General features: G+C 34.9%; 1 protein-coding gene across 2 annotated transcripts in view; it reads left to right on the forward strand.

The window, feature by feature from the left end:
- BTAF1 (B-TFIID TATA-box binding protein associated factor 1) overlaps positions 1-22,604 on the forward strand; it is a 92,946-nt gene that overhangs the window by 34,828 nt on the left and 35,514 nt on the right. For both annotated transcript variants that reach the window (XM_046652980.1, XM_046652981.1), the window contains 8 exons: positions 213-353; positions 1,385-1,509; positions 3,987-4,107; positions 16,057-16,161; positions 17,283-17,432; positions 17,720-17,862; positions 18,123-18,297; positions 19,776-19,979. In XM_046652980.1, coding sequence (XP_046508936.1) covers positions 213-353; positions 1,385-1,509; positions 3,987-4,107; positions 16,057-16,161; positions 17,283-17,432; positions 17,720-17,862; positions 18,123-18,297; positions 19,776-19,979 — 1,164 coding nt within the window. The remainder of the gene's footprint in view (positions 1-212; positions 354-1,384; positions 1,510-3,986; positions 4,108-16,056; positions 16,162-17,282; positions 17,433-17,719; positions 17,863-18,122; positions 18,298-19,775; positions 19,980-22,604) is intronic.

Consider the following 22,604-nt stretch of genomic DNA (forward strand, 5'->3'; position numbering starts at 1 on the left):
CACATTGAATAGTAAAGTACTTGATTTTGTTGTAATCTTTTTCAGATGAGATTAGTTACATAGGCTTCTATTAATGTTATTTTTCTTTTCTGTTTGTGACTTTTTTAATCAATAAAGATTAAATTTATGCTTTCATATGGCAAGTTTAATAAAAAATGTTTACAATAGTTGTGCTACAGTAAATTAATCTATTTTGATGTACTGTTTTACAGGATGTAATTAATACTTTATTGCCTAAAGTTTTAACTAGAATAATTGAAGGACTCCAGGACCTTGATGATGATGTCAGAGCTGTTGCTGCAGCATCATTAGTACCTGTGGTAGAAAGCCTGGTGTATCTTCAGACACATAAGGTAAATTTAAATATTTTTGCATTTTTTTCCCATCAGGGTTGTTTACATTTAGGGTGTAGAGTATTAGGAAAACATTGAGTACTTTTTTCTCCTTCATCTTCCGTTTTGCTTATGACACATAGCCCTCTGATGTATGTGATCTTAATTACATATTATCCTTGGGAAGAGTGAATTTACTTCCTCTTTGAGTACAGAATATATAGGGAACTTCCTTGAGAAGAAAACAAACATTTCTTTATTTTACCCCTGGTTTTTAGACGTATGAGATTTTTGGTTTTTTTGATTTTTGGGTTTTGGCTTTTGGTTTTTAAATCTGGTCTCATTTTTTGAAGTGCCTGTTTTAAGGTCTGATTTTCTTTTGTATTCTCAGAACCAGAACATGTATATTTGAAAGTGCAGCAAGAACTATTTTAAAAGCTCAAAAGCTAATTTGTCTTTTTGTGATGATTAGTACTGTTTTAATAGTCATGCATTGCTTAATGACAGGAAGACATACTGAGAAATGTGTCATTAGGCGAGTTCATTGTTGTGCAAACATCATAGAGTTAGAACATCATAGAGTACTAAATGGTATAGCCTGCTACACATGTATGCTATATGGTACTAATCTTACGGGATCACCATCATTTATGCGGTCCATCATTGACTGAAACATTGTTATGTGGTTGGTGCATGATTGTATATTAAAATTACTTTATGTAGAGGGTCATGTCTTATTGCACCCACACTGTATTGTTTAGTTTTTTATGTAGCGTATTGGCCATCTTATTTCCTGAATTGTCTGTCCCATTATGAGCCTGGTTAGGAAGGGACGTGCCAAAGTAGAGTTGAGTGGCATTAAAAAGAGGGGTTAGAGAACTCTGAAAGGCAAATAAGGTCTCCTTCTTGACCTTGCTCAAAACTGGCACTATCCAAGATCATTGAGATTATATATGTTGATGAATCAGTAGCAATTCCTGGGATATGATTTGGGATAGCTTGTGAATATTTTATATAAAATTAATAACTTTTTTTGATAACTGATCTTATAGGTACCCTTCATTATAAATACATTATGGGATGCTCTTCTGGAACTAGATGATCTAACAGCTTCAACAAATAGTATTATGACTCTTCTTTCATCCTTGTTAACTTATCCTCAGGTCCAACAATGCAGGTAATTATTTCTAATTAGTGGAATAAAGTAAAAAGTGTTTACATACATTTCCAGATAATTAAGCCTGAAAATCAAATGGTCTAGCACCTTTAAGAATACTACTATAAGTTCAGATGCCAAAGCTTGCTATTTTCAGGAGGCCTTTTTTTTAATTTACTCTCTAGCTACTAGTACATTTGGAGCAGGAGCTTAAAAAGGTCATATTCTTTATCCTTGAGTTGCTTCAGTTATATAATTCTTCATCTTGTTCATCCTATAATAATTAACTTTAGAAATATAATCATTGCATATTATTTTTACCTCTAGCCCCAGAATATAGAATTTTAGCCTTATTTAGTGACATTTAGTTAACAGTTATCATTGAACATCAGCATTACATTTTCCAAAATTTGCTCCTCTGTGAACTTTTTCTTTGTAATGTTCATTTCAGCTCTTGCCCTTGATTTCAGTAATTATTCATCAAGAAGGGAATACATAATAATGTAATATAATGTCCAAAGGCAGAGATTGGATGAAGCCAAAACTGTAAATCAAAAATTTAAAGTGTCACCTATTTTCCTAACCTGATATTTGAAATGAAGCCCAGCTAATTAATGTATTCCCTACTTTTTCTGGCTCCTGAATGTTATTGTTCCTATTAATAGTACTCTTGGAGATACAGAAGAAAAAATTTGTATGCAACTTTAAAAAATCACAGATGAGAAAATTAGTTGCTATTCTTCAGCCTAGTGAGGGTATTCAGTGAATGTTCATGTGATAATGACTAAGTGATTTCTGACTATTTTCAATGAAAATCATAGATGTATGAAAAACATGTAGAGAATGTTTCAAATAATACTGATCTACTGGTGGTACTTCAACGTTAAATTTAGACTAGTAGGACAGCCCACATGATGGAATAGCAGAATAAGTGCCTGTAAAAGCAAATGAAGAGAAAATTTGAGGTGGTAGTGCATGTATGGGATTTCATAATTTTCAGATGCTTTCATTAGTAATGACAGCTATAAGGATTAAATGAGTTAATCTATGTGAAAGCCCTTCTCAAGCTGCAAAATGCAAGAATTTTAAGTTATCCTAAATCAGAGGTTGGCAAACTTTTTCTGTGAAGGCCCAGATAGTGATATTTTTGGCTTTGTGGGCCATATGATCACTCTCAAAACTACTCAGTTCTGCCATTGTAGCTCAAAAGCAGCTGTAGACAATACATAAAGGTATGAATGTGCCTGTGTTCTAATAAAACTTTATTTAAAAAACTGAATGGGTTGGATTTGGACTGTAGGCCTTAGTTTGTTGACACCTGTCCTAAATAAAGGACTTAGGACTTTTTAAAAAAATCATCAAGTAGATAGTGTCAGAAAAGCTAGATAATGTAAGAAAATGAAAGAATGTAGTGAAAATTCTATAAATTCAATGTGGAATAATGTAGTTTTTTCCCCCAAAATTGCCTTATTGAAAAATTTGCTTCATATATTGTGATATTTGGCAGATACTTTCCAGCTTATGTAAGAAGAAATGCAGCATGTCATTTGGAGCATGAAGAGTTTCACTATTAACAAGATCTTGTTATAATGCTTTTACATATTTTGAGTCTGTTTTATGTCTGTGTGTGCATGTGTTTAATTTGATAAGTAAATTTACTAAATGTGTAAATAAATGTAAGAAGTGATGTTTATACAAAGCTAAAGTAATGAAATAGTATTAAAAGATAGGCCTCCTGAGAGGAACCACAAAAGAACAGACAAATAGTTACACTGACATATTCTTTTTTATTCATACCTTTTGTACAGAGGTGTACATTTCAAATGCTACTTAGAAATCATTTTCTAATTCCAGGTAACTTTTATAAGTGACTCAGGGATGTGACAGGAATCCAAAGTCTAGACGTGGCTTTACTTGTTTCCCCATTTACAATCTAATCTGTGAAAAGGAAGATATTTAAGTTTTCCTAATTTAGTAATGCTAAATCAGGATAACAAATTTCAAAGCTACTACCATACCACCTCTTGCCCATTTGGTATGGAGCAGAGATGGCTTCAAATGGGGATATGAGTTTTGTGCATCTAATAGTTACCTATTGGGGTTACCTGTGGGAAAGGAGTAAGGATTAGCAATCCTGATTTTGTGTAGGCTGACTACCAACTAAAATACATATGCTATTTTCCTGAGTAAGAGCAGATTGAGAATAAGGGCAGTTATGTTGGAAAGTTCTCATTTGATAAACGTAATTCATGGCATTAATGCCATTGAGGAACCTAATGTTAATATTTCTACTCTTTATGACTATGTTTGCTCCGACTATTCTGGGGCTATAACAGTTTTGAATGAGGCTATTAAATGAATATTTGTATAAAAATTGTAGTATCTTTTTAAAATTCATCAAAAAACACACTGGGTCCACAAGGAAATAGTATTTAGGTAATGTATCAACAATGTTTCAGCAGAGAATGAGTAAGATTAATTTGTGTCTTCTTTGTTAGTATTCAACAGTCACTCACAGTTTTAGTTCCACGTGTCTGGCCTTTTTTGCATCACACTATATCATCAGTTCGAAGAGCAGCATTGGAAACTCTGTTTACTTTATTATCAACACAGGACCAGGTAAGAACTAATAACTATGTATAGTAATCTTGAAGTTTATATAAATTAATTTTATAAAATAAATATGACCACCATGTTACCCTTGCAACATATCCAAAGATCAGGAGACTGCTGGGCCTAGTAGAAGATGTATGGTGACCATGTAGACACGTAAGAATATAATCACTGTGATGGCAGAAATAGTTTAATATTTTGTTCCAGGTCATATTCCCAGCACTTGGCATAAGGCTTAAATACTTGTCGAATGAAAGATTGGTTGAATAGTCCCTTCCTGTTGAAGACCTGTTATTTAGTCTGTGATTGACTTTTGGATGGTTGGTAGAACCCATCCCAAGTTAGAAGGCTACATTTGAAGCTCTGCAGTATGACTTCTAAAGACTGATGATGAAATTCCTAGGCACTTGCCTCCTCTTAGGCATTGGAATACTCAATCTTAAGAGCATGTTATTTTCATGGGTAGTATACTTCACTGTCACACATTGAAATGCCTATAGAGATCATCCAGGTAGTAGTGTGTGAAGGGAATCTGTGATGAGCTGAGGAGTCCTGGCCCTGTCAAAGGTTTTACATTCCTATTTTTAAAATAACTCTATAGGTCAAGCAAAATACTAGAATTTAGGGAAATATAAAGAATCTACTCTTCTATCATGCTGTTATTTATAGGTACTACAGTTTGAGCCAGTGATCTTTAAAAAGCAGTAGTTAGGGTTGGCCCCATGGCGTAGTGGTTAAGTTTGCACGCTCCGCTGCAGTGGCCCAGGGTTTTGCCGGTTCAGATCCTGGGCACGGACATGGCACTGCTCATCAGGTCACATTGAGGCGGCATCCCACATGCCACAACTAGAAGGACCTGCAACTAAGATATACAACTATGTACTGGGGGGATTTGGGGAGATAAAGCAGAAAAAAGAAAAAAAAAAGATTGGCAACAGTTGTTAGCTCAGGCGCCAATCTTTAAAAAAAAAAAGCAGTGGTTAATTTTTTAGACAGTATTACAGTGTGGATAAATGTGTATTTTGTGTTTACTAACCATGCATTTCTATGTTAATTAGGAATATTTCATGTAGAATTGCTTTAATCTGTAGCGTGGTATTGTGTTGTACTTGTGTGAATCAACATCTGTAAATTTGTTTTTGTATTATCTTTTTGGTTTTATCTAATCAGAATCTTCTGAGGAAAAACTGTCAGATCTATTTTGTAATCCTGAGTGGATCAGGCGTGGGCTGATATGACAAAACTGGCATAGGTTCTGAATTTTTATTTCATTTTTGCTTTAGTTGTGTGGGTTTGCCTAAATGTTTCTGATGTAAGTATTCTTAAATTCACTCTGGATAGGGATTTTGAAGTTATCAAATTTATTCTGTTCCCATTGTTCTGTTTTTAATAGCTTTACTTTTAAGAGCAGTTTTAGGGTTACAGAAAAATTGAGTGAATAGTACATATGCGCCCCCCCCCACACACACAGAGTTTCCCCTGTAGTTAACATCTTGCATTAGTGTAATACATTTGTTACACTTGATGAAGCAATACTGATACATTATAAACTAAAGCCCATAGTTTGCATTATGTTTCACTCTTTGCATTGTAGATTCTATGGGTTTTAACAAATGTGCAATGATATGTATCCACCAGTACAGTATCATACAGAATAGTTTCACTGACCTAAAAAATGCCTGTATTCCACCTATGTATCCCTCTTTTGCTCCCTCCAAACCTTTAGGAAACACTGACATTTTTATTGTCTCCATAGTTTTGCTTTTTCCAGAATGTCATATAGTTGGAGTCATATAGTATGTAGCCTTTTCAGATTGGCTTCTTTCATTTAGCAGTATGGAATTAAGGTTCCTCCATGTCTTTTCATGGCTTGATAGCTCACTTCTTTTTATCACTGAATAATATTCAATTGTGTGGATGTACTGTAGTTCATTTATTTACCTATTGAATGATATTTTGATTGTTTCCTGTTTCTGGCAATTATGAATAAATTTTCAAACATTCATGTATAGGTTTTTGTGTGGGCATAAGTTTTCAGTGTGCTTGGGTAGATACCAAGGAGCATAATTGCTGGATCATATGGTAAGAGTATGTTTAATTTTATAAGAAAGTGTCTTCCAAAGTGGCTGTGCCGTTTTTGCATTTCCACCAGCAATGAATGACAGTTCCTGTTGCTCCACGTCCTTGCTAGCATTTGATGTTGTCAGTCTTGTGGAGTTTAGCCTTTCTAAGAAAATAAGTGTGTAGTATGGTATCTCATTCTTTTAACATGCAATTACCTAATGGTATATGATGTTGAGCATCTTTTCATATGCTTATTTGCCATCTGTGTCTCTTCTTTAGTGAAGTGTCTGTCAGATCTTTTTCCCATTTTTGAATTTTAAGATTTCTTTGTACATTTTGGGTACGAGTCTTACATTGTTTTTTTTAAGCCTCTCGGTTCTTTATAAGGTGATTAAACCACCTGCAGGCTCTTTTTAACTTCCTTTTATGGCTTTTTATTATTTAGTAATATCAACTTAATTTACATTGTTAGGGAATAACGTATTTTATGTAAATGAATTTTCTAAATAATCGAAACATACTGTTTTTGCCATCAGCAATAGTTAACCATTAAAATGAGTGACACACTTGATCATCATCTTAAAGTGTATTAAACATAAGTTAATATTTTTTGATGAATCAGTCGCCAGTATTGCTTGTTGGTCATTAGTTTTTTACTGTGTTTATTATGGTATACTGTGGGACTGTTGAGATATATAAGAATCACTGCTTTGGGTGATTGAACTGTTCTTTTTCAGTTGCTTTTTCCTAGTTTTCTTTCTTTTTTTTTTTTAACAGACATTTTATTCACTTCTACAGTGCACTGTTTATTTGATTTTGTTTGTTGTAATGTTTTTTACTTTTACAAATGTTTGCTCTAAAGCAACAGCTAATTTACAAAATTTAAATACCTACTTATCAAAAATACTTTGGAACAACAATCTTGTTCTACAAAAAACTTTTTGGTTGTTATCACAACTATGTTGTGATGGGGAGAGAAATTTTATGGTATAAAGGAATACTAAATTTAATTAACAGTCATGGGAATCAGAGCAGTCACAGTAATACATGATCAGATTTTGTTGTCTCAAGGCCCTCACCCTCCCTAGTATATATTTGGGTCATTTTGGGAAGATCGCAGGATACTTCTTCAAGGAGGGAGTCAGTGCCTGCTATTCTTAGTCCTCAAGCTCCAGAGAGGCAGGGGCCTGAATGATCATGTATTGTTGACGTTATTGGTCATGGTCATTGGTATCAGCAAAAGAACATATCCAGGCCTTCTCTCTGTTTCCTCTTGCCATCCTGCAAAGCTCAGGGTCTGCTCTGAGAACCATTTTAGATCTTAGCAGCAGCACTGTAGAAAGTATGCTCGTCACTCCTTCCACTGCTTCCAGGGATCCAGTACCCCCACCTTCAGATGTATGGCTGCGTGGATCTCTCAGATCCTGTTGTGCCTTATACGGAATCCTCGGTTAATGAATGTCCCTTTGGTTGTAACTTACGGAGTAGAGACTAAGGGAACAGCTCACTCTGCCACGATGCTGACAATCCCTCTTTGTGATTTCTTACTTTTGTTAGTCTTATGATGTGGTGTCTCCTCCTGTGTTTTATAATTTTTACACTTTAGATAAGATCCAAGATTGTTCCAAATCCTCTTCGAAGTTTTTTAGCCCCTCAATGATTGTTGATATTGGCTCTTAAAATTACATGGTTGTGAAAACAGCTTTGTTTTCTGTGATGTTGATTTTTCTTATCCAGGGGTTTTTTCTCTTTTTTTTGGTCTTTTGAATTTGCCTTTACTGGATTGTAAATAAAGGCTTTGGCTCTAGCATATATCAAGAATTGATGATGTTGACTCTTCATCATTTCTTATACCAGAATTCTGTTGTCTTTGTGATTTGTGGGATGTCAGCCACCACTTTGCATAGGCCCTTAATATTTGTTAAATAAATTTGTATAAAATTCTATGCAGGGTGCTCTGGGAATTAAAAAGGAATCCTGGGGCTGGCCCCATGGCTGAGTGGTTAAGTTCATGCACTCTGCTTTGGCGGCCTGGGGTTCTCCAGTTCAGATCCTGGGTGCGGACCTACACACTGCTCATCAAGCTGTGCTGTGGCAGCGTCCCACATAGCAGAACTAGAATGACTTAGAACTAGGATATTCAACTATGTACTGAAACTTTGGGGAGAAGAAAGGAAAAAGAAAAAGAAAAAAACCCTACACGGTTCTTAGCTTGGAAAAGTTTACAGTGTGATTATGACAAGACTCTTTACACAGTAAGATTAATAACCTCTGCAAGGAGTTAAATAATGGAACACCAGAATATGAGAAGTACCAGGAAGCAGCACCGAAGGCTGGACTAAGTGCTTAAAGATCAGGAGGATTCAGGTGATAAGGTTAAAAACCAATCTTCCCTGACTTTTATTTAATATCTAATATCTTCAGTATGTACTTGTACAAACATCTCATTTTGCTGAGTAGTGTGTCAGTTTCAAATTAGGCAGGTATACAGAATGTGTTTTGGAACAAAAGAGATAATGGAGGAAGATGGGCACAGATGTTAGCTCAGGGCTAATCTTCCTCAAAAAAAAAATTTTAATGGTATCATTAATGGAATTTCCCCTTGTTTTTGTCTAGCCTCTATCTTCAGAATATCTCTTTGCTGAAAGTCATGCTGTCAGTGAAACTTAATATTGATGCACATAGATTATTTTGTGCTTTGTCACTGCCCTGAGCCTTGCTCTCCAATATCCTCACCATTGAAGACTTATAGCTATGGCACTTCCCACTCACTCTTTAGTACATTCTGCTTTTGGCCCCCATATATATCCTTTACTATTTTTATTTGATTTTTCATTCTGTTTTTTCAAATAATAGTATAAAACTGATTTTTTATGCAGTGAAAAACTTGTTTATTTAATGGTTATTGTTAATCTTGTGATCCCAGCACCATTATTTGCTTTCTGAGAAGATGTCAGAGTAAACCATGTCTGATGCTTTTATCTCTTATTGTATTCCCCTCTCTGGCAGTGCCTGATGGTTGTTACTGCTTGATTCATAGTTACATGCAAACTCTCTTGTAATGCAAGTCCATGATCTCTTATCTGTAGTTTTGAAAACCAAAGCTTTTTTGTAAGTTGGGTCAACTGATAAAACTACTTCTTCGATGGAAAAACTTCACCATTCTGAAGAGAAACTATTTATATGTCTTTATCCTACTTAATGTGCCTATTCACAAATTTTGCTGCAGAAATATTAATACATTTTATTCAGGTGCTGCCTCAGACCCTCTTGAGGATATTACATAATATATAGTATATATAACCTCATTATTATTATAAAATTTGAAAAATTTTCAATTTCAGAACACATTTGGCTCTAGGGAATTTGGATGAGAGATGATAGGCCTGTGGTGATGATAAAATCTTCTCTCACTTTAACTTGCCTTACTTTTTCTGAGCTGCTTTCTCTCACTATGGTTTCCTCTTCAGTGGTTTAATGAAGAGATCCCTTAAATAAACAGAGAATCTGGGTTCTAACTTTGGCTATACCATTTGTTAACTTCATGAACTTAGTTAGGTTTATTTAACCCTCTCATGATAATCTCCACACAGCCTTTTTCAGGGTTATATGGGCCAAGTAAGATAATGTATGTGAAAGTGCTTTAAAAATATTAATACTGTGCAAATATAAATAATACAGAATATAAGAACAATAATAATGCTTCCACTTCTGGGAATTCTTTCCTAACAATTTGGAAGTCTTATTTATATTCTGGGATGTAAGAATGATATTTAATAATAGTAATAATAATCCAAGCTATTATTGAGGGCTTTCTTTATGCTATGAACTATGGTAAGCTCTTTACATGGGGTAACTACTGCCATTCCTATTTTGCAATGAGAGAACTGATGATCAAAAATTAAGAAACTTTCCCAAGCTCACAAAGCTACACAGCTCACAATGAGCAGCTCCACTCAGATTCAGATCCAATTCTAGCTGACTTTCAGCTTTTAATTTTAAATGGAGACAAAATGGATTAAGTGTCTATTGAATTGCTTTCCCACTTCTGAATATGAAGTCATCTTACATGCAAAGTGAAAAAATGAACCTCATCTTTAAATTACTAGTAGCTCTGTTCTGGTTTCAATTTCTGATTTGTCAACCTATTCCTCTCAATAACTCCAGGGTAATTTGGTGAGGCTAAATGTGGCTGTAGCTCAGTACATCAGTACCTTTTAAAGACAGATGCCTGTGTTCCCTTGAAAGTATTCTGATTATCTTTAGTAACTTTTTGTTTTGTTTTGCTTTTTGAAACCAGAAGACTTTATAAGGAAGATGTCCTTAGGCTTAAAATTTATCCCATTGTAAGTATGTATGCAGGTATGCATCTCTAAAATGTCCTTAACTACAGTTATTTAGAAAATTTGATTTTCATTAGACTTCTCCATGACATACCATGGCATCTGTGAAAATAAATTGTTTAATACCTGTGCCTTTATCTGTGGTGTTAACATGTAAAAGTATTGGCAAGCCTGACTTCTTGGGGAGCATGAAATAAGAACTCTTAAGCAAACCAAATTAGTTTCATTTGGTAATGGCTTAGAATCAAGGTGTAACTTTTTTTTGCTAAACTAGCAGCTTGGCAATCAAAGTGAAAGAATTTACCACTTGTTTTTCCTTTCTGTGTTGTCTCTTTAGCCCATGACTGTGTTCATACATGCAAGATTATGTTTATGAATGTATATGTCTATCAGTGAACTACTTTACTGGAAAATCTAGATTAACTAGTGTTGATAACTGCTAACTTTTGTAGCTACAACTTTGACTCCATGATCTAGAAAGATATGCTTCTGGACTTTAATATCTTATTTAGTCATGTTTTGCTGGTTGGGTCAACTTTTCCATTGCACTTGCATCAGTCATTTTGTGAGTCATTCTAAAATTCCAGTTACCAATACATACAGCATTGACTTTTTTTTTTTTTGGTCAAAATTGTAATTTATTTATTTTTACTGAGGTATAATTGACATACATTAAATTACTTTTAGGTGTACAACATAGTGATTCAATATTTGTGTATATTGTGAAATGATCACCACAATAAATCTAGTTAACATCTGTCACAATACACAGTTATCCAATTTTTTTTCTTGTGATGAGAACTTCTAAGATCTACTCTCTTAGCAACTTTCAAATATGCAATGCAGTATTGTTAACTAGTCACCATGCTATATATTACATCCTCATTTACTTATTTATTTCATAACTGGAATCATAGCTTTTTAAAAAATTATTTTATTGAAGTCAAATTGGCTTAAAAAATTTCAGATGTACATCACAATATTTCAGGTGTACATCACAATATTTTACTTTCCATACAGCATTGACTTTTGTTTGAAAGGCAAGCTTTAGCATGAAGCTTATATTCAGCATGAAGACATACATGGGATTGAGTTGGAATCTGAGGCATACTTAATCTAGGATGTAAGAAAATTTAACATGCATATGTAGAGAAGGAAAGAAAAACAAAAGAACAGACTTGACTAAGACTTTGGCATTAGAGATCATTAGCACAATTAGACTTTGGCCATATTTTGTAAAGATACTAAAAAGGGAGAGCATGGGCCAGCCCCCAGTGGCATAGTGGTTAAAGATAAGCTCGCTCTGCTCTGGCGGCCCAGGTTTGGTTCCTGGGTGCACAACCACACCGCTTGTCTGTCAGTGACCGTACCGTGGCAGCAGCTCACATTTAAAAACAAAGAGGAAGATTGGCAACAGATGTTAACTCAGGGCGAATCTTCTCCAGGAAAAGGAAAAAAAGGTAGGGGAGAGCAAAATTTAAATCTCTGGTTGACTTTCAATAAATGTTGATTAGACAAACGGATAGAACAGGTTATTATAAATTGTCTAAATATAGAGTTGGAGGGGGTTTTTTTGGCAGTGGGCCAAAATAGGACTTCAGACCAAATTAGTGGAAAAACTCAGTGTGATTCATCACTTTGTTATAGCTTCTTTGCAGATCTTCTTCCCTGCAACCCCAAATCACTTGATATGGAGATAGAAATGTTGATGAATTTGCCTACAGGCAGGAATCAGGTCTTCATGGTAATGATGATCAGGTTGCTACTTTTTTCCATGTCTACACATTTTTGTGGGAATGCTTGTGTGAAAATAAAAGAGGGGGCATAGCAAAAGGATACTGGCAAAATCTTACCCCACCTAAGATGCCAGTCTTCCCAGTTAGTGATTTATTACCAACTACAATTGTGGAAAATCTTGCATATTACCAACTATCCCCTGTGACTTGGACCATTTCCCATAAGCACAATGGATTTATTCAACAAATATTTTAGTACCTACTGTGTGCCTACAATTTTCTAGATATTGATCAGTACCAGACAAGGTCTCTGTCCTTCTATAGACCTTAAAACAGGACATTAAACAAGATAGAGAAGACAACTAGACAAGCTCTAATATCATAATGCGGTAAGTGTCTGATAGGGGAAGTAGGCAGTGCTATTGGATCCTAGCAAGTGAGGTGAGTGAAAGTCAGGGAACATATCCTGCTAAAAGTGAAGTTTAAGCTGAGACCTAAAGGATGAGTGGAATTTAACCAGATAAAGAGCAGCATAAGAATGAAAGGAAGGAACAGTATGTGAAACTCTGGAAGCAAGAGAGAGCATGATGGCACTAAAGAGGAAGTGAAAGGAAATTGATGTGCTGGAGAGTAGAGTGTGAGGGAGTCTACATGGCCAGAAGTTTCACCTTGATTTTCAGTTGCAGTGAAATATCTGATAGTCTTGTTTCTGTTTGTCATTAATTCTCTTTATTCTGAGTCCCAGGAAGGCAGAACACAGGAGGGAACATCAGTCTGAATAAAGAAGCTGGGGAGAGACTACCCCATTCAAATCACATTAAATAATGTCAGTTATTTCCCTGAATTAATTCCTGAAAATCCCCTCCCCTCCATATAATCTTCACTACAAAAATGTTGGGGACTACTTTTAGCACTAACATGAAGTGCTAATATTGTGTGAATCGTTTAACACAAACCAAAAGAATTTTCTTAAAAGCTCTCTTAAAACATGAATTCCGGGGCTGGCCCCATGGCTGAGTGGTTAAGTTCGCGCGCTCCGCTGCAGGCGGCCCGGTGTTTCGTTGGTTCAAATCCTGGGCACGGACATGGCACTGCTCATCAAACCATGCTGAGGCAGCGTCCCACATGCCACAACTAGAAGGACCCACAATGAAGAATATACAACTATGTACCAGGGGGCTTTGGGGAGAAAAAGGAAAAAAATAAAATCTTTAAAAAAAGAAACAAAAAAACATGAATTCCCTTATAACTTAAGTTGTAGTAGTCCAGATATAGTTAATTTAAACCTGGTGAAGTAAAGAGTCTGGTAGGAATTTTTCTGTATTTTAGTTTACACTGTGCTGGACTAATACTAAACAGTCATCAGAGTTTTCCAGACTTTGCCTAAGATTAGGGGGGAAATTTTTGATTAGCACAGTGCTAGTTAGTAGCACACTAAAAGTCCATTGACTATTTAAAAAAAATTTGAGGAGGGGAATCCCAAGGCGGATAATCTCTAAAGGACTAAAAATACTACACTCCTCAATGCGTCCCCACTCTCCTACCAATGCAATTAAATAAACCTATAAATACAAAGCAACAGCGTTAGTTTACCTGCCTAAATCAATGCCTACTGGAAGACAGGTACAAAATTAATGAAAACAGGTGGGACAACTTTTGTATTTGCAAGAGACAGATTGTCCCTAGATGGGCCAAACTATACCTTGTGATCTTTTAAGATAGTAATAATAGTTAAAGCCATGTTACTTTTGCAACCATATCTAAAAGGAGATACTTACACGATATTCAAGTGGGCCGCATTTGACCTACAGATGTTTTCTCGGCTGTATCTTGTATTTTCTGCTAAGCAGACTTTATGCTTTGTTACTTGAGAATCCGTATTTTTCAATACTAGTTCCTGTGATGACGTTGACCTATGTATTCTGGGGTGGGTTTTTTTGTTTGGTTGAGTTTTTGTTTTCTCTTTGTTTTTTAAATTTTATTTATTTTTCTCTTTATTTTATTTATTGACTTTACTTTTTAGAGCAGATTTAGTTAACATCAAAATTAAATGGTAAGTCACAGAGAGTGCCCATATACCTTCTCATCCAACCCCAAACACAGCTATTCCCACCACTAACCTCCCACACCAGAGTGGTACATTTGTTATAATCAATGAACCAACATTGACACATCATTATCAACCAAGTCCATAATTACATTAAGTTTCACTCTTGATATTGTACATTCATTCTATGGGTTTTGACAGATGTATAATGACATCTCTCCACCATTATTCTATCATACAGAATAATTTCTTTACCCTAAAACCCCCTCTGCTTTATCTGTTCGTCCGTTCCTCCCCCTGGTTGTTTTTAATAAAGTAGCAATTACTAGAGTAAAAAAGCTTGTAGCCTGAGAAGACTGCTATGGTTTATATCACATTTATTGTTTATAAATATAGGGGGGAAAATCTTCCTCTATAGATGTGGCTTTGGGATCTACAAGCAACTATTTGGATTTCCAATGAAAAGGTTGGGGTGGGTTAAGAGAGTTGGTAGGTATGATTGGGGAAAATCAGAAATAAGAGATTATAAAAGAGTAATCTTAAATTAGTTGCTTACTGCTATTACAGTCTTCCCAATTCTGTTAAGATTGTCCCTAATTCTCTCCGATGAGAAAAGAGAGCTTTTCTTCTTCCCAGCTTTCCTTCCCCTTTCAGTGAAAAGTAGTTAAGGCATAGCAAATCAGTGATTAGGCTCCCCAGCTGATGATTTTGTAGTCTGTTTTAAACTTCTTTCAAACCATTTTGAGAACATATATCCGTGGTCCTGTCTTTGTCATTAGTTTTCTATTGGCTAGAAAATTATAGGTACCTTTCTGGAATTTCAGTTAAAATTTTCTGATTTCTCTTTAGTCTCTTCCAGACAAAATATTTTTTGCCTAAAAAATTACGATTGGTACAATTGGAAGTGGGTGATAGGTACCATGAACTAGTTACTAGAATTTTTCTGTTGACCAGTCTTATTTTAGTGAGCTTGTCATCATTTGAATAACAATAGACAACACATTAGATTCCTTTTCTGAGAACTCTGGGAACACACAGATACTTGGTTAGGCACTATTTGATTTTTTGATTTGGGTGGGCTTTTGAATTGTTGAAAAATTCCTTAGTTTGAGGTTCTAAACCTGGACTTATGGGAATCCCTAAGCCCTCTGAAACTGGAAGCAAAAAGTTATGCCTAAGTATGTGTATAATTGTAGTTTTCTAAGGAAAGCGTGTGCATAATTTTCATCAGATTTTCAAAGGGTCCCTGATTCAAAATAGATTAAGAACCTTTGCCTTTAATTTTGTAGTGAACTCAAAGTAGAATTTTCTAGGTTGGATATTATAATTCATTACTTGCCTTACTGGTGAGCACATAGAACTTAATCTCTGGTCCTCCAGCACAGCAGTAGTAATCTGATCATTTTTCAAATTTGCATGACAAAGCAGTGATATATAATATAATCAAGGGAATGTTGGTGGTTAGAGTTTGCTTCCATATGGAGGATTTCAACTTATCTGATGCAAAATTCAGTGTTGTTAATCATAATGAGACTCTCTCTAGCTTCCCAGTGATTATATGCCATTTAACTTCTTTAAATCATTGGAATAATAACTATGGTACTGTTACTCCAAAATCTTGTCAAAATTTATTACACTTAAACCTTTTTGATAAAGCCATATAGTCTTTTCATGGTAATACTTCTATTATTTGACTTAGAGCTCTTCAAATAAGCTAATACCCAAGAAGTATATGCTATATCTTTGATTTTGTTTTTATTTTCAGAACTCTTCATCTTGGCTTATACCTATCCTGGCTGATATGCTGAGACACATTTTTCAGTTTTGCGTTTTAGAAAGCAGCCAGGAAATTCTGGACCTCATTCACAAGGTACGCAGTGAATATATCTGTACTCCTTTTCCCAGTAACTTGGATAGCTCTTTTTAAATGTTCATAATTGCTATACTGTTGTTGGTCAGGGATTTTAAGAAATTAGAAATCATTCAAGAGATTTGAAAAGTCTGGAGATGTGCAAGATGAGACAAGGAAATAGGCTTCTTACGGAATATAATACTTAAGTCCTGGTTGGTCATGCTTCCTCCTCTGATTTTGTGAACTACTAAGCAAGTGTTTTAAGTACTTTCTGATAGTCTCAATACAGAAAATAAAATGAAAAACTGCTTTCCTCCATCGCTTATTTTGCTATTTATCAGTATGCTTATTGATCCTGCAAAGTATCTTTTGGTATTTATTGGTAATATATAGAGTCTGATTGTCATAGTTTAAACTTGTACCTTTTTCCCATACTTAGCAAGATTGCTCATATGTGTTAGGATTGTTAAAGAAGAGCCATTTGATGTATTCAATAATATTTAGGGGGGGAAATGGCACTGTTGTACCTTTAAAACCTGTTAAGTTAGTGCGCAATTATTGGCCTCTGGGGTGGCTCATTGTTAACAGCCTTGGATTAACAGTGGTGGTATTTCTACATTGCGGGTCCCGGCCCATTTAATGTTAGGAATCAAGAAAGGTACCTTAGTGAGTAAGATCATGAATCAAGACTTACACTGTTTTGAATTTATATTAGGATATTAGCACCTCTAAATTTAAAGGATATTTATCAGGAGTTATATCTTGAAGTGTGTGTTAAACACAGGACTGCATTACTATTGAACTTTATGATATATACAAAGTATTTCAGTGACTTATTGAGATTTTGACAACTCTGTTATTTTCATGAGTAGCTTTTATTTTAAATGATTTTCATAAAATACTGAAGAAAATTCTTTGTATTCCTTTTTTTAAAAAGTTTCTTTTGTATTACTTTTATTAGTATACAAACTTACCAAAAAACAGTATTTAAAAATAAGCCTCTATATTGAATTTTAAAATTAACCTCCATGCTATTTCTTACTTATTTTTTTCAATTCAGTATCCCTAAAAATAAATATTAGGCTTTACTAGCCCTTACTAGAAAAACTTCACTTTCTTGATCCCCTTTCACCCTGTAGGTTTGGATGGAATTATTGAGCAAGGCTTCAGTTCAGTATGTAGTAGCAGCTGCTTGTCCGTGGATGGGTGCTTGGCTTTGCTTAATGATGCAGCCTTCTCATTTACCTATTGATATAAATATGTTGCTGGAAGTAAAAGCTAGAGCCAAGGTAAGTGTAGAGGGACATAATGTATTTGTATGTTCAGCTCATAATTATTAATTTGATAACCATATAAGAAATCTGTATTGCTTTATTATAGGTGTGATTTCATTAATTTAACAAAAGGAGAAATTATTATTTAGTTAGGTCCTTGACAAAATGCATAGTAATTTTTATCCATTAAAATTATGTGAAAAGAACTAGTTTATTGGGATTATAACAAATGAGAGTATTTTTTTTGTTGCCTATTAACTTTTAATGATTAATCTTTATTTTTTTTTCCTCCTTCCCTCCAGGAAAAAACATGTGGTAAAGTGCGCCAAGGCCAAAGCCAGAGTAAAGAAGTACTTCAGGAGTACATTGCAGGTGCAGACACTATCATGGAAGACCCCACTACAAGGGATTTTGTGGTTATGCGGGCCAGAATGATGGCAGCCAAGTGAGTATTCCTAAATTCAAAAGTAATTTAACCAAAGATTCCTCTGATATGTCTGTCAGTCCTTCCTCCATCACACTGGTTACAGAGGAAGAAAAAATTAAAGTGAAGAAAACATTTTTAATTTTTTTGAAGTTTTAGGTAAGATTTCTATCTTTTTATGAAGAGAAGATAGGAGTTATGTCTTCCTTGGGAAAAGTTACAGCTTCAATAGGGGGACCTTGAAGTAATTTCTATAGTAACTTCTTTTTTCTACCTCTTAGATTGTTAGGAGCACTTTGTTGCTGTATTTGTGATCCAGGTGTAAATGTGGTAACCCAAGAAATTAAACCAGCTGAATCCCTTGGCCAGTTACTACTCTTCCATTTGAACTCCAAATCTGCCTTACAGAGAATTAGTGTTGCTTTGGTAATCTGTGAATGGGCTGCTTTACAAAAGGTAAGATTTTTCCCAAAAAGTAATGAAGACAAATTGAGTAAACCAATTTCCATTAGCTGTTAGGATTATTTTCATTATATTTTACAAACAGAAAAGTGAAAATTTTCTCTGTATAAAAAATCCAACACTTTATAGACAAGTATTCCAAATTATATTGAAACATTGTTTCTGTCCTCTTTGCCTTTAACCCTATACTTTTTTCTTAGAACCCTCAGTCTTGTACTTGAGACTACTAGCTATGCCCATACTTATTTGATCTTGGTCCTACAATCTGTTAAGAAATGTCCCTCTCTAGAAAACATGTGTATATATGGAAATGGCCCAGAACTGTTGGTCATTCATTCCTCTATAGTATCTCTCTCAGATATATCATTGAAAACTACGAAAGACAAGAGGCTTTGAGTAATAGAGATCTATTTGCATGAGTAGTGGCAAGGGCAGAATTTTTGGTCACAGGAAGAATAAAATCTCCACATTTAAACCAAAATCTTCATGTTTCCAAATAAGCCATTCCCTTGCAGCCCCTTTCACTTTTAACACCTAGTAAGATTTTGTGTAAGGCTTGCTTCTGTAAATCAAAGAAACTTCCTGCTGGCTTTGTTTATTCCATTGTCTGGAATTCTGGAAATTTAACTGTCTGCACTTGCTGTGAGAGTTGCTTGTTACTGCCTCTTAGCAGTTTGTCAGAGCTGTGTCTAAAAGTAATTGAGCCATGCTCTATTGAACTGAGACCCTAACTTTGCCTCTGGAAAGAAGCAAGGCTCATCTGTTTTTAGGCAGGACTCGGTGTGCTGGAGAGGCAGTGATGCTGTGTTTTTGTGCCTCTCAGACTCAGCAGCAAGTGTTGACAGTTCGGTTTCTGGACCCTCACAGAGCTTCTCTGGACTTACTCTGTGAAGCCCAGGCTGATCACCCAGATCCCACAGAACCCCTCATGGCTCACCACTGAGGCCATTCCCCCTCTGGTTGGGCAGGCAACCACCAGAGAGAGTGGGAAGGGTTAGTTAAATTTGGGGGCAGGTGAGTAGCTTTTAAATTATATATCCATTTCTACAGTATGGCATGTGAAGCTGTGGGTTCAACTCTTAAGAAATCTAGTAATGAGTTTTTAAATAACATTTTTAGTGCATGCTAAGTGTTCTTTTCTGATTGATTTCTTTTTATAGTTACATATTTTTAAATCTATGCTATATATAAACTTGGAGTAAATTTAAAGTAAGAGTAGTTAGGAGGAAAATTTGATGGAATTGTAATAGTTCTGTGTGCATGTTCTGTAGTCATTCATATTAAAATTTTAGAGCAGTTTGAGTGTGATACCTTTTCTTTGTGCAACTAACGATATTGTTCTGGGAGATAACAGAACACAGACTCAAAATCAATAGGAATGTAGAACTTGGTAGTTTGCAAGTGAAAATTTATGCATCTCTAGAATTATGTTTATATGTTTGCCCTGAATATTGCTGTCTGTTATGTTTTAGGAGTGTAAAGCTGTTACCCTAGCTGTGCAGCCACGTTTACTTGATATCCTTTCAGAACATTTGTATTATGATGAAATTGCCGTTCCGTTCACGCGAATGCAGAATGAGTGTAAACAGCTTATTTCGTCATTAGCTGATGCACATATTGATGTTGGTAATAGAGTAAACAACAATGTTTTTACAATAGATCAAGCTAATGACCTGGTGAGTAAAGAAGTAACTTTCTTAATTTTAGATAGAGCATGAAATAAAGATTAGAAATTTGTCATGTCATGTTTACCACAAAAACACTAATTTGTTGAATCTATCTTTGGCTTGGTAGCCTGTCATCCGTACCCTTTAGAAGAGTTATTTCATTATATTGACTTTTCTTGAAATAAGAGGATGGAGGAGGAATTTTTTTTTTTTACTCAGATTCTGACAAACCAATGCACCTAGTAGAAAAAGCTGTTACATTTTTCGTCATTTTTTCAGTTTTGGTTAAAACTGGCAGAGTACAGAGAAAACCACTTCTGTACATTCCTGAGTATTTCTCCTCCCCCCTCCTGACTTATAATGAAAATATTCAACCATAAAGAAAAGGTAAGAGAATTACACAACGAACATTCCTATACCCACCAACTAGATTCCACAGTTAACGTTTTACTAAATTTGCTTTGTCACGTATGTATGCAACTATCTACCCCTCTATTCAACCATCAATTCATCTTATTTTTTAATGCCTTTCTAGGTAAGTTGCAGATAGCAGTATACTTCAGCATATGTATATCATTGAAATTTAGTATTGTGGTTTTTTTGCTTCTTTTTGAGGTAAAATTTATATATTATCAAGTGTACAAATCTTAAATGAAGCAATTGATTAATTTTAACAGAAGCATATACCTATGAAACCCAAACCCTATCAAGATACAGACAGTACCATCACCACTTCCCAGTCAATCTCTGCCTCTCCCTGCCCTCAAGTAACCATTGTTCTGATTTTTTTCCTCCATCATGGATTACTTTTGCCTGTTCTGGAATTTCATATAAATGGAATCATACACTCTGTGCTGTTTGGTGTAAGGGTTTTTTTCAGCATGATGTTCTTTAAATTTCATCCATGTTGTTATATCTATAATAATTCATTCTTTTTTATTGCTGAGTTTTCTTCCATTTTATATGAATATTCGACAGTTGGTTTAAGCCTTTCTCCTGTTGATAAACACTTAGGCTCTTCCAAGTTTTTGGCTCTTATCAACAGAGCTGCTGTAAACATTTTGTACAGGTCTTTTATAGACATATATTTTCATTTCTCTTAGGTAAATACATAGGAATGGAATTGCTGGGTCGTAGGGTAGATGCTTACTTAGTTTTATAAAAAAATTGCAGACCTTTTCCCAAAATGGCTGTATCATTTTATCGTCTAACTAACAATATGTGAGAATTCTGGTTGCTCCACATAATCACCAACATTTGGTGTGGTTATTTCTTTTAGTTTTAGCAATTCTGGTGGTTGTGTGATCGTGTTCTTGTGGTTTTAATTTGTGTTTCCTTGATGATTTAATGTGTTCAGTGCTTTTTTATGTCTTATTGGCCATTTGTGGATCTTCCTTTCTAAAATGTTTGTTCAAATCTTTTGTCTATATTTAATTAGATTCTGTTTTTATTATTGAGTTGTAGGAGTTCTTTATATATTCTGATACCAATCGTTTGTCAGATAGATGCTTTCTGAATATTTAAGTCTAATTTATCAATTGTTTTCTTTTATGATTACTGTGTTATGTGACCTAAGTACCTTTTCTTATCTCCAAGTGGCAAAAGTATTCACATATATATATTTTTTTTACAACTTTGTGGTTTTAGCTTTTATAATTAGATATTTAACATGCATACTGAATTAATATTTATGTACAGTGTAAAATTAGTTGAAATATAAGTGTGGGTCTCTATCTAGGCTCTGTTTGTTCAATCTCTTTGTTTCTCCTTATGCCAGCACCAGTGTCTTGATTACTATACTTAGTAATACTGTACTTAGCTTTGTACTAAGTCCTTGAGGTTAGGTGTTGTAAATAAGTTTGTCCTTATTTGAGCCACTTCATTTGTGTTGTTCCCTGTGAAATAGCAGTCTTCATTTCTTATGCCCCTTTGTAATTAAAAAATACCGTAGTTGAAATTTTTTCTTTTCACCTGTGAAAGAAAGCAAAAATTGCTATTTTTTTCTGAGTTGTTCTTTTATAAAGTTCTTTTTCTAATTGTTGTTGTATAATTTCTCCTTTTCACCCCCCCCCCCCCCCCCACACACACACACCTTTTTGAGCGCCTGGAATAAAATCTCAAATTTCTGTATGGTCTGGGTTCCCTTCCTGCTATTTCTGGCAATGTTTCTTTTTAAAGCTAGCAAATGGCCCCTTTCCCAAGCTTTTCTTATTCAAACTTTTTACTCCCCAATGAAACTACTGTTCTGTCTCATCAACTTCATTAGTCCAGCGGTTTTGACCTGGGATATCAGAATCTCTGGAAGAGAGTATTTGAGAGAAGGGCAATTTCAAAAGGTTAGTCTTGGCCTTGGCTAAGAGCCACTGCCCTCTGTATCTTTCATTGAATCCCTATTCTTCTCTTGCTTGCCAAATATAGGCTTTTCCCTAAGGCCTTTCTTTGTCTCTCACCATTCTCACAATTTAGTTTTTATCTATGTGCTATCCTGTCTTCTCTTGATGTTTTGTGTTCTTCTATTAGGCCTTTTTACTTGGACATCTTACTGTCACTTCAAACTTAACACAACCAAAACTGGAATTTTTTTTTTTTTTAACAAAAAGTGCCCTTTTTATGCAGTCACAAATCTAGTTAACG

The sequence above is a fragment of the Equus quagga genome, chromosome 2 (assembly GCF_021613505.1).
Source record: "Equus quagga isolate Etosha38 chromosome 2, UCLA_HA_Equagga_1.0, whole genome shotgun sequence".
NCBI lineage: Eukaryota > Metazoa > Chordata > Mammalia > Perissodactyla > Equidae > Equus > Equus quagga.